The sequence below is a fragment of the Haliotis asinina genome, chromosome 15 (assembly GCF_037392515.1).
Source record: "Haliotis asinina isolate JCU_RB_2024 chromosome 15, JCU_Hal_asi_v2, whole genome shotgun sequence".
NCBI classification, from domain to species: domain Eukaryota; kingdom Metazoa; phylum Mollusca; class Gastropoda; order Lepetellida; family Haliotidae; genus Haliotis; species Haliotis asinina.
In genome coordinates, this window is record NC_090294.1 from 13392662 (window position 1) to 13408622 (window position 15961).

Sequence of the window (15961 nt, forward strand, 5' to 3'; positions counted from 1 at the left end):
TGTCAGATTGGGTGTCTTAGTGAGCTAGCACTAGATATACAGTCAGCTAAAGTCTTCGCTGCTCCAAGCAGTCACCCATACACACGCATGCTCGTCGTCATATGAGTGAAAGTTTCTAAAGTACGACGTTAAACTCCATTTTACCTGGTATATATGTGGCTTTATGTTTTAGCTTATAGCTCGTGTTCTAAATTGTAAATGATATTGTTATAGCTTATGTTTTAAATTGTGAATGATGCTGTTACAGATTGTAGGTTAGACTTATAAAATATGTAATTGAACTAATACTATACCAAACAAAGTGTATGGTAAAACCTACTTCCGAGTTCAGTTATGGATTTGTGCTTATGTGTAAACCATGTGTGTGTGTGTTAACGCTAAAAACCAGGGTCAAACAGTCGATAACTGGTTGATTTGTTGTTTAACGCAGTATTCAACATTATTCCAGCTATATGGCGGCCGTCTGTAAATAATCGTGTTTGACGGGGTATTAGCAAGATCATTTTATACAGCGGTCACAACACCCCGTCACTGACCGAAAATGGTGCCGCGAATATTTTCTTGACTCGATAATGTTCTCCAAAAAGTCCGAAGAAAACAAACGATTTAAATTTTTTAATAACAACGAGTAGGCAACAGTATAATAAGAGCAAATACAAGTATATAAGGCTGTAACACGTTGCACGTATTACAAATTTCGATAATGGTTATTGTTGTACAATTTATATTATGCTAAGGAAACTAATGGCACCGGACTCGAAAAGGTAAGCTTTTAATCGGGCCCAAACCTGGTATTATTTGTAACGCTAATCCCATCGCTGCCTGAACGAACATATCAGTGTACAAAGAGTTCAAGCGCACGAGCTGCCTGAAATATTAAAGAAATAATTAGAAATGTTCTAATTAGAATGACATTCAAAAAATGAAGAAACTTTTATGTACACAAAAGCGTACCACTCCTCAGTTAGAAAGTCAATGGTTGGTTGTCGATCGTGCATTTAGAAATAGACTTTCACATGGAACAAAGTATCGCGCCACACGCATTTTTTTATTATCATATAGCAAGTTATATTCATAGCCTAATTATGTTTGTTTGTATGATTATTCTGATCCTTCGGGTGCACCGTACATTGATTTTAGGTATACTCGTGATGTGATCAAAAGCGAGCGTCATGTACAATTTAGGTGCCCATCGTTAAACAAATATTAAGTGTACGTAAACTCTGCTTACAGTTCGATAGCTCGGAAAATCAATAGATTTCGTTGTTAATAAGCACATACAGATCCTCCTAAACTGAGAACTGCTAAAATATATGGAGGGTATTGGTATACGGAGGGTATTGGTATACGGAGGGCTGACGTGTCATCAAGGACTATTGCTAATAGTTCCATCGGCATTCCAGAAGATGGCGAGTCAAAAAGGAGACACACATCTTTATGGATGACAACGTCTTGTTCTTTGCATAGTGCGACGTTTCAATGGAGATTGTAACACCGTTGTAAAACTGAAGTGACATAGGTGGAAGAATTTACATCGGAACATGGGTCTATGCAATAAATATAAAGTTGTCATCCATAATATGAATGTTTGATTTTTTAAGCGATTGCTATTGCCATTGTCATTCATCGACTATCATCCAACTGGCCCGAGGACCATCCGTGTACAGGTCGATCATGAGTGATAACTCCTGGGGAAGATACAGCCCTCTTCAGAATCATAAGACTTCGCCCCTTCATGTGAAGTTGCAGGTTAAAAATACTGCAGTCTCCATGTCATCGTTTGCCCAACAGAATGGACCGACATCGCCTAAACCCCGCAAGGTATACAACCAGACGACTCGTCACAAAGCAGCACAACTATAGTTGGGGGTGTCTGTCACAAGACCTTAAACTTGAATTTCTAACGATTAGACAAAATCTGAATGGGCAATGGCAGATCACTGACATCCTAGGCACGTATGTTATGCAATGTTGATGACAATGCTAATCCACGTCATAGTTTTTGTCGTCAGGAATCGGTAACAACTCTACGTTGGCCTGCCAGGAGTCCAGATCTGAATAATACTCTACGTTGGCCTGCCAGGTGTCCAGATCTGAATAATACTCTACGTTGGCCTGCCAGGAGTCCAGATCTGAATAATACTCTACGTTGACCTGCAAGGAGTCCGGATCTGAATCATACTAGCGCAATTTAAGATTTGCTATTTAATTATACCTCGAGTGTCATTTTGTTCAGACAGTACGTTAAATAATGAGTGAGTGAGTATGATTTTAGCAAAATCACAGCTGGGGACATCAGAATATGGGCTCCCCATTTTGTACCCATGTGGTGAATCGAACCTTGGTCCTCGGAGTGACATGCGAACGCTTTAACCACTAGGTTACTCCGCTGTGTCGGCTATGTTTAGCAGTAACATATTCGCGCTATTAATGAAATGGGATCTTGCAATACGTATTTCCATGTGAACACATTCTCAGTATGGTTGTGTTCCTATACCAGGCAGACTGAGCCATGCATGACAGAAAGGAGATCAGCCTCGTGTTATTATGCTCCGATGGCTCATCCAAGCATGCATCTGTTCGTTAGCAGAAGTTCAGTTATTTACAGAAGACATGACGTGCCAGGATGGTTGCTGAATGAGTTGTAAACCAATATTCATACTCAATCGGTCTTGAGACGAGATGAAATGTTCACAATCGATTAAACTGTAAGGATATAACTGATGTATAAACAACTCGTCTGAATTATCCCCCAGTTCCTATTTCTAGAGACAAAACATGTTGATGGTACAACGCTCAACTCAACGATGTCACAATGCCAATGTAATGTCTTGAATATCGATCTTGTGTATTAGTGATCAACAGCAATCGTGGAAAGGCATCGAACACTGAGAATGTAAGAGAACATCGTCAGGAGATGGTGTGTATGTGATCCAATCAGAATCAGCATTCACTCCGGTGACTTTGGTCACGTGACAGGAGCTGGTACTGCCCTTGAAAGAGAATGCTCTACATCCAGGTGTTTTAAAGCATACGACGGAACATTCCGATGCTGTGGACGTCGTTGTTGATACATATGGGGTCGACACTACTTGCCCCTGTGTTTGGACGTAGTTAGTTGCTGAAATGAGATGTTGTTGTTGTTTAGATGAAGATATTAAAACACACAGCTGTGTCATTTCTAATATTTCCATTCAGTTTGGACATATAATGACAGTTATTTTCAGTCAGATTAAATATATCTTCCTCTGTTATCAGATCAACAGACTTATGAATATATGTATTTTCACAAAGACAAACCATATCAACAGTCAACTGAGGACATGTTTCAAACGTAGCATTTTAGGCATATTTCATAACATAATGGTGCATTCAACAATTTGATTGAAACTTAAAAATATGAAAAAGGATACAGACGTAGGTCATTTACATTTAAGGACAAACGTCTCTCCCACTGACCATCTGGGTCACATAACGTTTAAACACCGGTCAAACGGTCATCTTACCTATGTGTGATGCGTTTACAAATATTTCCGCAAACGACAAACTGGCTGACTTTGAAATTATCAGATGACGGGCTGAACACCCGGAAGTGCATGCTATGACGAAGGAACTTCCCATCGGCACGCTGCTGGGAGAGGTACCACAGAGGCACGTGTAGGGTGAACTCGGATCAGAAGAGAAGAGCAGTTTAACCGCAGCATTGTCTGATCGTCGGGCTGCAAAACAATATGTTAGAATCAGTCTTCAGCAGCCCATGCTTCTCGAAAGTGGCGATCAGCTGAGGTCAAAGTCGCTGACGTGGTTGACACATGTCATCATATTCCACTTGCATTGATCGATGCTCATAATGATGATCACTGCATTGTCTGGTCTGGTCTGATTGCTTACAGATTGCCGCCTATGTAGCTGGAATATTGCTGAGTGCGGTGATTTATAAGTAAACTTACCCACTCACTACTACTACTACTACTACTACTACTACTACTACTACTACTACTACTACTACTACTACTGGGTTCAGTGTGAAACAACCAAACAACGAAAATAACAAGTACGCGACATTAAGATGAGATACTTAATGCATTCGAATCAGTGAATAATTGGGACGGGCTATGCAGTAAGTGATTGACGACATTAGGATAAGATACTTGATGCATTCGAATCAGTGAATAATTGGGACGGGCTATGCAGTAAGTGATTGACGACATTAAGATAAGACACTTGATGCATTCGAATCAGTGAATGATTGGGACGGGCTATGCAGTAAGTGACTGACGACATTAGGATAAGATACTTGATGCATTCGAATCAGTGAATGATTGGTACGGGCTATGCAGTAAGTGACTGACGGCATGCTGCGTTCCATAAAAACTACATGAGGAAAATAGCCATGACCGAAAGATGTCTCGTCAACATGTGAATATGTATGGGAAAAAAGCCCAAAACAATAAATTATCGTTATGTTCCTTCATGAACATTTTTTTCAAACTTCAAAATGTGTGTTTGTTTGTTGTCTAAATCAGCACACAGACATTTACATGTACGTTCTTTTGGAAACGAGGTCTTGTTACGAAATCAAAGAGTATAATCGTCGGAAATGGGAGTTTCGAAAACACAGACATTTGATTCCGGTGAAGTCTAAGCCCACTGACCACACACGACACAATGACCGGGCCGAATCCACAAATCCATTAAAAGAACATGATGACAGTATGGCTAATGTGTGAAAGACTAGCGAAAACCCAGATTAGAACTGGTCACCAGCGACTCATGCTTATCCTAAGAAACTACTAACGGGATATATTGGGTTGTCAGGCTCGCTCCCATGGTTGACATTGTATCCCAATTGGCTGGACCACTGCTAATGATGCAAGTGACTGTATTGTCTGGTGCTCAGACACACCCAACAACAAACACAACTCCCCCCCAACCCATCCCCCCCACACCCCACCCCTCAAAAGAAAAAACCCAACCAAATTGCAAGGAGTAAAACAAACAAAAAACCTAAAAAAACCCTTAAAAAAACAAACAAACAAAAAAACTAAAAAACCACACTAAAAAACCCAAACAAACAAAAACCAACACAAAACAATCCCCCAACCAAAATAAACAAAGAAAACCCCAAAACCCAAACTAACAAACAATACCAAAAATAGCACAAAAAATCAACACGGGGGCGTACGGTTAAAGTAAAAGGGGTACTAACATTCATCAAACGTAGGTCCAGCAAAGATGGTGATAGCGTTGACCACATAGTAACCATGGAGATCGACCAGGATGTAGGAATAAGAGGCTGATTTTGAAGACATCCATCCTGTGGTGACATTTCCATCCACGGCATTCTCAGCCACAAACGTCGCCGATTGAACTGTTGACGCTGATGCCGTTAGGCCAGTCAACTCGAAGCCTGTAAGGAATGCACATTCAAAACATCACACCATCGTAAGGTCACAGATTCACAAACTATTTATCAATGACATTATACACACTAGTGAGTGAGTGAGTTTAGTTTTACGCCGCGCCCAGCAATATTCCAGCCATATGGTGGCGGTTTGTAAATAATCGAGTCTGGACCAGACAATCCAGTGATCAACAACATGAGCATCGATCTGCACAATTGGGAACCGATGACATGTGTCAACCAAGTCAGCTAGTCTGACCACCCGATCCCGTTAGTCGCCTCTTACGACAAGCATAGTCACCTTTTATGGAAAGCATGGGTTGCTGAAGACCTATTCTACCCCGGGACCTTCACGGGTCCATTTTCATGATGGAGTTGCCTCTAGCATTAAGTCCTAGGAGTAAAACAGCATTTTGAAAAAACGGAATAACAAACATGTGAAAAAGGATGGAGAAAATTAATGTCTCAACATTGTAAATTGCAACTGGAACGTGCAATGAATGTTCAACTTAGAGAGAGCTGCAGATTAAGCTCATTATTTGCTTGTCGGGTCGAACTGTTGTGTTTTTGTGTCAACTAGTGGTAAAGTGGATAAGTGAGAATCTGACATCTTTCGTTTTTGACATTTTTTTCAGAAATGTAAAAATGTAGAAGGGGTCGGGCACATTTTACCATTTGCATGCATCTCATGACTGCTTGGCATTAATTTCGTATTTGGTTATTGTTCAACGTCAAACTCACAGCGATATTCCAACCGAAAATCGAATCTGGAACAGACAATCCAGTTTGATTCGATGACATGCATCAATCAAGTCAGCAGGCAAGACCACCCGTCTGTTTATCGACTCTTGGATTACTGCAGATTAGTTTTAATCCTGATGTTCACGGGTATCGCCCAGATCTATGGCTCTGTGTTGGTTTCAGTTTTTTAACCGTAGTTCTGTTCCCAGTGTAAGACGCTGATAACAATCTTTGTCGGAGGTGCCGAAATATGTTTTCCATTAAAATCAACACTCCGTTGTAGGTAATGCGCTCTCCTTTGGCACCTTTCCTTATAAACGATGGCTATGGCATAAACAAGGGTTCAAACCTAGGCATGTTGACATGCATCGTGAAAGTAACACTTCCTCATGCCCCTAATTTGGAAACAGCATAACCCGAATGACTTGAGTTTTATGCCGCACTCGGCAATAATCCAGCTATATGGCGGCTGTCTGTAAATAATCGAGTATGGACCAGACAATCATCAGTTTTTAGTGTAGTGTACATGGAATCGCAGTTGGCTGCTTTGGGAAAACATTTGCTGTTGTTTTCGGTCATTCATGCAATATCCAGAGTGAAAGTATTTAGTAGAATCGACCTGTCTAATGTTTGAACGAAGTTATTCTATTGAACATCAGTGTCATACATGTGGCGTCGTTTATGTCGTGTAAACTTTGAATAAAAAGGTATACTATCAATTATTTCAGTGTGCCTGATTGATCAGCCGGGTCGAGGCGCGTTAACTGAATCAGTTGGTCTTTTTGCATAGTGGGATGTTGGTAAACATCGGCATCTTTTCTCTCTTGTAAAATTATTAGGAACTGTTAAAATTCATCGATTTCTGCTTAGAGTTAATGAAAAACACAGACGCATATTGAATTTTAATCAAACAGATATGTTGGCGATCAATGTCGGTTGCATTGAGAAGGGACGCAATTAAATGTGATATTGGGAGAACATGTCCACCTCTAGCTTCCAGTGAACGATCCATCATATGAGAACTGTGCAGTTGGTTACCTCAGTCAGCTAATCAGCATCAGCTTTTCTTTAATATTGTGGCAATGTTTGAGATACTGGGGGATATCGTTGCTAAGCGTCATGGCGTCCTAACATTGCTTTTTAGGATCTAAAGCATGATCATATCCTGAGAGGTACGCTTAAAATTCAAACTGCATTTGTTACAGTCAAACACAGCCAAAGAAAAATATTGTGGCATATATGAAAATATGTACTTACTTTTGATTGTTTAATTAAATATTTATATAAAACTAACTCTGTTGTTTGCTTTCCATTTGCATAGCGATTTGGTGAAACGATTAAATCGTTTCAGAATCCCGTGACATGAACGTAAAGAATGATTTAAAGAAAGAACCCAACATTTGGCTGAAAATTTGTTATACATTTCCACTAATAGCATTGTATTTTAAAGAGCCGCTCGACCAGTGAAAGTTCCGGGTAGAATAGGCCTTCACCAACCCATGCTTGCGATAACAGGCGACTATACTTGTAAGAGGCGACTAACGAGATCGGGTGGTCAGGCTTGCTGACTTGGCTGACATATGTCATCGGTTCCCAATTGCGCAGATCGATGTTCATGTTGTTGATCACTGGAATGTCCGGTCCAGACTGGATTATATACAGAACGCCACCATATGGCTGGAATATTGCTGGGTGCGGCATAAGCTCACTCATTCACTATTAAGCAGCTCCTTGATATGGCTGAGATAATGCTAATGCGTACCAAATGTTCCTCGCGCAGTCTGAATTTGAAATGAAATCAACAAAAGACATAATGACAATACGGTTTAAGGAATATGTTACGTTTTCGCGGTATATCGATGAAGCATTCGTAAATCTCACTGAAATGCACAAACGAGTTCTATAAACGAAATGCATTATATTACAACCGCATGCATAAAGACACAATGAAAACAAACACCTGCCTAGACATGCGCCTCAATGGCGTTGGTGGAAAATATATCCACCAGGTCCTCAATACTCATTGAAACCAGTATTCCTCAGACAATAGATTCACCCGGCAACACACTGCATCATACAAAAGGTTTCCATAACAAAACGGGCTAGAATTGATCTTCAACAAGTGTGCGAAATAGACACTGGTCCGCGTGTATAAATCCAATTGGGCAATTGGGAACCGATGACATGTGTCAACCAAGTCAGGTAGTCTGACCACCCGATCCCGTTAGTCGCCTCTTACGACAAGCATAGTCACCTTTTATGGCAAGCATGGGTTGCTGAAGGCCTTTTCTACCCCGGGACCTTCACGGGTAACAAGTGTGCGAAATAGCCACTGGTCCGCGTGTACAAATCCATCCGGGACAGTGGATCAATGGCCCGGCTGACTTGTGAATATTTCATTTGTGAAAACATGACTCTCTCTGACTTGTTAAGCCATACTACGCTTTCAAATCATGCATGATTATTGCCTGACAAAAAAAAATAATATACTCTTAAAAAGTAGGGGGTAATGAACTTTCGATTTGGATAGGAAGTGTAAACGTTAACAAACGTTTTCAAGGACAGACATCCTATGAACGCATCACCATTTCCCTCTATTACCGCCCCTAAACACAACGCATGATATGCACGTGCACGGGGTCCCATTCTTTATTTTGACGCTTTTTCAAGAAGGTCGAGGAATCACTAAGCACATTAATTTTGACACTCATCTTGCATCACACATTTGTTAGTACTTGTTTCTAGTGATTTGTTTTAAAATGAAAATCGTATACATGCAAATTACATGCCATACACCAATCATCTTTCAAAAGCGACTACATTCCAAATAACTATGGTTGTAAGGAAGTGCAAATGGTGAAACATTCAATAATATATCAAGATTGATTGAGTCCGATAAATTTCCTAAATGTTTTTAATCCTAAATGAAAAATATGAAGATCCTCTAAGGATTATATTTGCAGCTTAGTAACACCAATTTTCGTAACCTTTTGCTCAGTTTTCACATTCAAATTTCGGGCTGTTGTAATGATTTTCTGGGCTAGTAACAAGGTATAGCTAGCTCGCCAGGCAAAGGAAATTAGGAAACTACTTTCCACTCTCAGTAGTCCATGCTTGTCGACCCGTGAAGGTCACGGGGTAGAATAGGTCTTCAGCAATCCGTGCTTGCCATAAATAGCGACTCAGCTTGTCGTAAGAGGCGACTAACGGGATCGGGTGGTCAGGCTTGCTGACTTGGTTGACAAATGTCATCGGCTCCCAATTGCGCAGATCGATGGTCATGTTGTTGATCACTGGATTGTCTGGTCCAGACTGGATTATTTACAGACCGCCGCCATATATCTGGAATATTGCTGAGTGCAGACTCTCTCACTCACTCACTCACTCACTCCATGCTTGTCGTGAGGTGGGTATCAGGTGGTCAGGTTCGCTGACTTGGTTGACGCACGTCACTGTTTCTGAATTTACATCGTTGTTATACTGTTGTTCACTGGATCGCCTGGTCCAGACTCGATCATTTGCAGATATTTTAGAGCCCCTACCACCGTAGTTCATGGTTGTCAACGCGCTCTATCAGCAAAGTAACGGTAATTTGTTCCTGCCCGACACCAACTATTTAATGCAACACTGAAGCGTTGTGTGTTCTTATAACGGATAGAAAAACTGACATGTAAGTCGCAGGAGACTAAATATACCATTCCTAAAAAGTAGGGGATATTGGGTTCACAAGACTGATAAAATGATGATGAAGCAAGAGGAAACAGATGATGAAGAGAAATTACGGGAAAATGCCACAGTTTATTCCATTCCTTCTGAAATGTTTCATCTGCACCGATATACATTTAAACTGTTTTTTCTCAAAATGCATTGGTATTGGCTAGTAGATTTTTTTGAACGGTATATATCTTTAATATAATTGGCGAGGCCATTTAGGCCTTACGTGTGGGTAGAATTCCAGCAATGTGTCTAGAGCACCTCTGGTCAATTGTTTTTCTGTGTTAAAATCACAACACGTAACTTGTGGTGTCTGAACCTTGATAGTAAAGCAAAGGGCTTCCCGTAGTCATTGTTCTCGATAAATAAACCGTTAACCGAAATATATTAGTTTCTTATCACCGATCAACAGCAGTTTATAGACTTCAAGACGGGAAGCCTTTAGAGGCAGTCAAATATCTATCAGTGATTGTGCTGTATCATGGGATCCTTAAGTTCAGATCGCTTATTTATTGTCATTTTTGTGCCGTGTTTGAATCCTTTTTCCCATGGGTTTCGCGCTTATTTGGACAAAATTTCGCACCACGTTTAACATCTCTGACAGAGAGTGGAAACAACGGCAATCTTCAAGGTCCTGAAAAACCGAAATGTAGCTTTCCGCGCTGAGACAGAAGTTTAAATGTATTATGTGAAAGCCAGTGAACAACCAGTCTCGATCAAGCTTAAAAGGAAATCTGCTTTTAAAAGATAGTAATACGAGAACACCAAGTGTAAAGATATAACAGATGTCCTGCCCGGCACACACCACTCGAATACCGTGAGTCTGAGAAATAACGGAAAGTGACTATTTAATACTTTTACTTTTGTTGAAGCTAAATGCTTAAGTTATAAATTACGCCTTCTGTGAAATTTACTCAAAGTAAAGAAAATCGTAACGAAATATTTTCATGCCACTCTTGTGTTTCCATAAACCTCCGTCTTACCTTCAGAGAAGCGACAGATGAGTAGGAACAGTCCAGCGATGGAGGGCGACATCCCGCTGCAGCTCCAGAAAACCTCCGAATGCTTGACACTTGGAGACTAACTTGTGGGACGATAGACGTAAACAATCAAACATCCTTGACAGTTTCGATTATTTCTGACCCACTTCATACGTGTAAGAAAAATCAATATTTATCACGGTCCGCCTTATCAAATAATGTAATCTTTTCGAGCATAAGTTTCGATTTTAACCTTATCGATTAATCACTCCATGTAAATGCTCATCCTTTTAGTGGAAATGCGGTATTCAAGTTCTCAAGAACCTGCATTGTGGTACAATAATAGAGGCATTTGACCAACATACTTCAGAACCATAATTTACGTCAAAGTGAAAACACATTAGAAGACATTAAAGACTCCTTCGGCATAGAGTGACTTGATTTTACATTTTGGGTTTCAAGTAGTTTGTGCCTCGTGTGTTAATACATCAGATAGTGATTACGAACTCTTACGAACAGTAAGGGGAGAAGTTCCTGGCATTTTGGAGCCAATGTCACTAATATTGAGTAAACAACCTAACTGGGACTTATATGAATTTTCATAGGTATTCTTCGACTCATGTTATCCAACTCTTCGGCAACAGCAGCACCAAGTTCACTGAAAGCAGTGCGTGGGTTTTGACGCTTTTTCATGTTTGCCGGTGTTATTGTTGAGTAGCGGTCCTGACTCCCATCGGTAATTGATTTGTGGTACATCTTCCGGCTACCAACCACTGGTTCTACAGGCACCTGCCAGACTGCCAGGGAATAGACGATTTGAACAGTGCGCTGGTGTGGTATGGTCACACAGAGGTTGTCTGCCCGGAATAGACCAATACTCGGATTGTTCCCGGTCGTAGACGGTAGGATTACATGAAGTCGGAAGGTGACCAACTGCAGCTTGTGCAAGAATCGAGCAGGATCCACGTGTATCATCCAGGTGTATAAATAATGGTCTGAATGGGATGAGCAGCACTGGTCATCTGGTTGCCTTATCCACCACTGAGACAGGAGTATGACAGAGCCCATCATTCTAGCAACTTTGTTACCGGAAGTAGAGGGTTGAAAGATTACGAAATGGTGGATCCGGTCTTGGGTGTTGCGGCATCACGAATACGGCTAGTTCGAGACTGATAGCAAAGCAAGAGAGGGAGTGACATACCTTCATGTCTACTGAAATGTGACTGACTGGGCCTATTCCAGCGAGAATCGAAGGATATCAATCCAGGTATCGACCGGCGCCTGTTCGGGAACCGAACAGTTTGGTTTATATTGGAAGGATACCGTCCGGCCGGCCGATATCCGTCAGATGACCCATCAGTCACTTGATGATTTAGCCTTCCATTTTTCCAACGACTGGAAGGGTATGTTCATATCATCATTGGTTTTGTGACAACTGCACCGTTGTGACGGTGTGAGTGCGTGAGTGAATGAGTGAGTGAGGTTCGTTTTACGTAAATAATCGAATCCAGTGGTCAACATCATGAGCATCGATCTGCGCAATTGGGAACCGATGACTTGTGGCAACCTAGTCAGCGAGCCTGACCCCATGATCCCGTTAGTCCCCTCTTACAACAAGCATAGGCGCCCTTCATGGATCCCGTTGTGTCACAGATGTGGGCGAAAATGTGTCGCATTCCATAACATTGGTGAAACATAGCGAGGCCCTGACATCGGCCGGCGACCTTCGAAAAATAAGTATATGTGACCTAGGCATTGTGTCCCAAAATACGACGATTTGGAGTGTTTGTTAAGCAGAAAGCCCAGTTTGATATTGGAGAACAGGTCACTATTTTTTCCCTCCACGTTAAGGAACGAAGTAAACATCGTATATAGGAATAGTGTACTCTAGGGTAAGGTAACAACTATTGTCTTTCACCGTTTTGGTTTGACGCAATCGGATTTCGCGGTCGGTTTTCCTGACAAAAGCTCAACCCACAACACCATGTGCGCAGCTATCATTATGGTGAAAAGCCTGGCAATACATATGATTGTTGCTAAAAAGGTCTCGCAAATTCTCGATGCTGTCTAAATATATTGCCTTGCAACCTCTTTGGTTTACGCGAAAAATGGCATGCCATGCGAATGACAGGACTTTCCTAAGATTTTAAATCGCTGGGAAACAAGATCCTAAATGCCCATTATGGTCAGTACAATGCTTATGGTAATACGTCATGGAGATCGCCAGGCTGATTACACATATGAGAACACTGCGTAATATTTTGACATTTTGTCCAAAGTAAAGCCATGCCATATTGCAATGTTGTGCCTTTGTTAATTTAGATATTCGATAAGGATAAGACAATTCAAAGCATGAACATCGATCTACGCAATGGCAAACACGAATCAAGTTAGAAATCCTAATCAAAAACATGCTTTAAGTCGACTACCAGACAGGCGTGGGTGGCTGAAGACCTGCATTAGTGAAAGTGCAAGTAAAATGTCATATGTCTCGAGCGATTTAAAACTTATCCTGCGTTAAGGAGGCATATATATAAGAGAGAATGAAGCCACGCCTCATCCAGTCAATGGAGCCTACATTAAGTCATCAACGCTGGAGGGTGCCTGTATACACGGGACTATTGAACCATATTATGAATCACTTCAGTTACACAAGTGATCATGATTCTCTCACATGGGCGGATCCGGTGGTGGGGGTTCGGGGTGGGGGTTCGGGGGGGGGGGGGGGGGGGGGGTGTCAGGGGGCTTCGAGCACCCCTACCCCCTCATCTCACACCTTAAACATGACTTATGACCACAATGAAGGTCATTTTCTGAGCAGACCAAAAATTCTGAATCCGCCCATGTTACATGTACAAGTCAAAACAATTTAAGAATCACCTGATCTGTTTAATATTTTGTAGTTAATCTTTTATGACGACATTGGAATAGTATCAGTAGTGAGTGAGTACGTTTTTAAGCCGCATTTAGCAGTATTCCAGAAATATCACAGCGGGGACACTAGCAATTGGCTTCACACACTGTATCCATTTGAAGAATGGAAGGCCGTCACGACCACATGCTTTAACCACAAGACCACCCCATCACCCCTAATATAACAAATGTAATATGATCGAATTGAATGGTTAGCTTCTTTGCACTAGTATTTGACACTGTTATATCAAATCTAGAGTGTGTGCTCATTTATAGCGAGTGAGTATGGTTTTACGCCGCTTTTGGCAAATACCCGGGATATCACGGCGAGGGTTACCAGAAATGGGCTTCACACCCGGGTCTTCAGCGCGATGGGTGAAGGCTTTAACACTAGCTTACCCCATCTCCCATAAATAAGATGACGTCATGTTGTAACAGTCTTTATAACTTCAGCTACATTCATACCAGATAGCCCGCATATCACCAGTCTTCGGTCTGTACCGTAAATACCGTTGGCTTTATACTGTCATCGCCTGCAAGTGAGCGACAATCAGCAGTAACAAGGAGTGAGGTTTACGCAGCCTTCCCTACTGTCACTTTTAGTCCGTTCGGCTCAAAAGTGGACCGATGAATTCTGCGAGAAAGGTTGAAGATTTCACAATGCAACTAAATTAATCAATACATTTGTCGGCACTTGTGCACGTGTTTCTCGAACACGGGTCTGTTCTTCTCTTTGCACACCTCCCTCGTTACAAATATTGAACTGCGTCAAGATTTTAATGATAGTTTCTTGAACAACGTCCTTTTGTTTTCAGGACATAAATTCTGCAAAAAGCCCTGATGCTATGATGTGTTGATTATGATCAGCGTTGCATTGATTATGATATGTTTATTAGTTTTCGAGTTAGACTGCAATTCATGGATCCGCTTTTGAGCCAAACTGATCACTAAAGTGTTGGATGACAGTGATCTGTGTTTATGTTTGCCACTCTAAATTGTGTTTTAAACACATTGGATGCATTTTTCAAGAAATATCCATTTTCCAAACGATAAATATCATCAGTGTGACTTGATTACGAGGTTTTAGACAATTACATGATTAAGGCTTGCACACGTTAAAGGTGAACACACGAAATGGTTGAACACACGATAAAGATGAGTGAGTGACTTTAGTTTTACGCCGCACTCAGCAATATTCCAGTTATATGGCGACGGTCTGTAAATAATCGAGTCTGGACCAGACAATCCAGTGATCAACAACATGAGCATCGATCTGAGCCATCAGGAACCGAGGACAACCAAGTCAGCGAGCCTGACCACCTGATCCTGCTTGTCGCCTCTTACGACAAGCATAGTCGCCTTTTATGGCAAGCATGGGTTGCTGAAGACCTATTCTACCCCGGACCTTTACGGGTCTGATAAGGACGAACACATAAGGAGGAACAAGTGCTAAGGACGAACATATGATAAAGGGGAATACATAATACGTCTGAACACACGGTAAGGGTGAACAGATACCAATGTGAACACACTATAACGGCGAACACACGATGAGGGTGAACAGGAGCACCTTCGGATTCCTGACTCGTGAAAGGGCCGTAACTCTAGAACAACCTTTGAAAGGATAAGCCAGTGAGTTAGGTCGACTTAAAAAGCCTGTTTGGCACTCCTTATTTCTCCCAGTGACAGAGAGTAACTGAGTCCGTGGCATGTATTGTCCATTTAGGCAAACGATATGAAAGTAACTAGTTGAGTGAATACCTACTGGCAGTACTTCTCCTGGATCTTTCATTATGACATGAATTCTGAAACATGTAAAAATCATTAATTGTGTTTTCCCGTTTTCTCCAAACTTGTGACTCAGATTCAAGAGAAAATACCCATGATGACTGAAGAAAATATATGTACTTTCAACCAGTGAGAGCGTGAGTTTAGTTTTGCGCCGCGCTCAACAATATTCCAGCTATATGGTGGCAGTCTGTAATAATAGTCTGGACGAGATAATCCAGTGGTCAATATTATGAGTATCGATCTATGCAATTGGGAGCACCTACTTCCAACCATGTGACAGGGCGAAATATTTGACACAAATCGTTCTGTCAAGGGCAATTATATATACCCATTGAGAAACAAAGGAATACATGAAAGGACAAGTTCTTATTCTTTTCCAGGTTTCTTCACGAGGTATATATTGCACTAAAGTTCAGGA

At 41.3% G+C, this 15961-nt stretch overlaps 1 protein-coding gene across 5 annotated transcripts in view; it reads right to left on the minus strand.

The window, feature by feature from the left end:
- Positions 1–600: 600 nt before the first annotated feature.
- The window catches only part of LOC137264827 (vitelline envelope sperm lysin receptor-like), a 32001-nt gene continuing 16640 nt past the window's right edge, over positions 601–15961 (minus strand). For 2 of the 5 annotated variants that reach the window (XR_010954921.1, XR_010954920.1), the window contains 5 exons: positions 15518–15557; positions 14218–14285; positions 5210–5410; positions 3507–3719; positions 601–3121 (listed from right to left, as the gene is read on the minus strand). Coding sequence is in view for 2 of the 5 variants with exons in the window: in XM_067800160.1 (XP_067656261.1) it covers positions 14233–14285; positions 15518–15557 (93 nt within the window). In the remaining 3 variants the exon portion in view is untranslated. Of the gene's footprint in view, positions 3122–3506; positions 3720–5209; positions 5411–10842; positions 10944–13707; positions 14286–15517; positions 15558–15961 lie in introns of those variants that run through there. The other 3 variants (XR_010954922.1, XM_067800160.1, XM_067800159.1) reach the window with 3 other exon arrangements.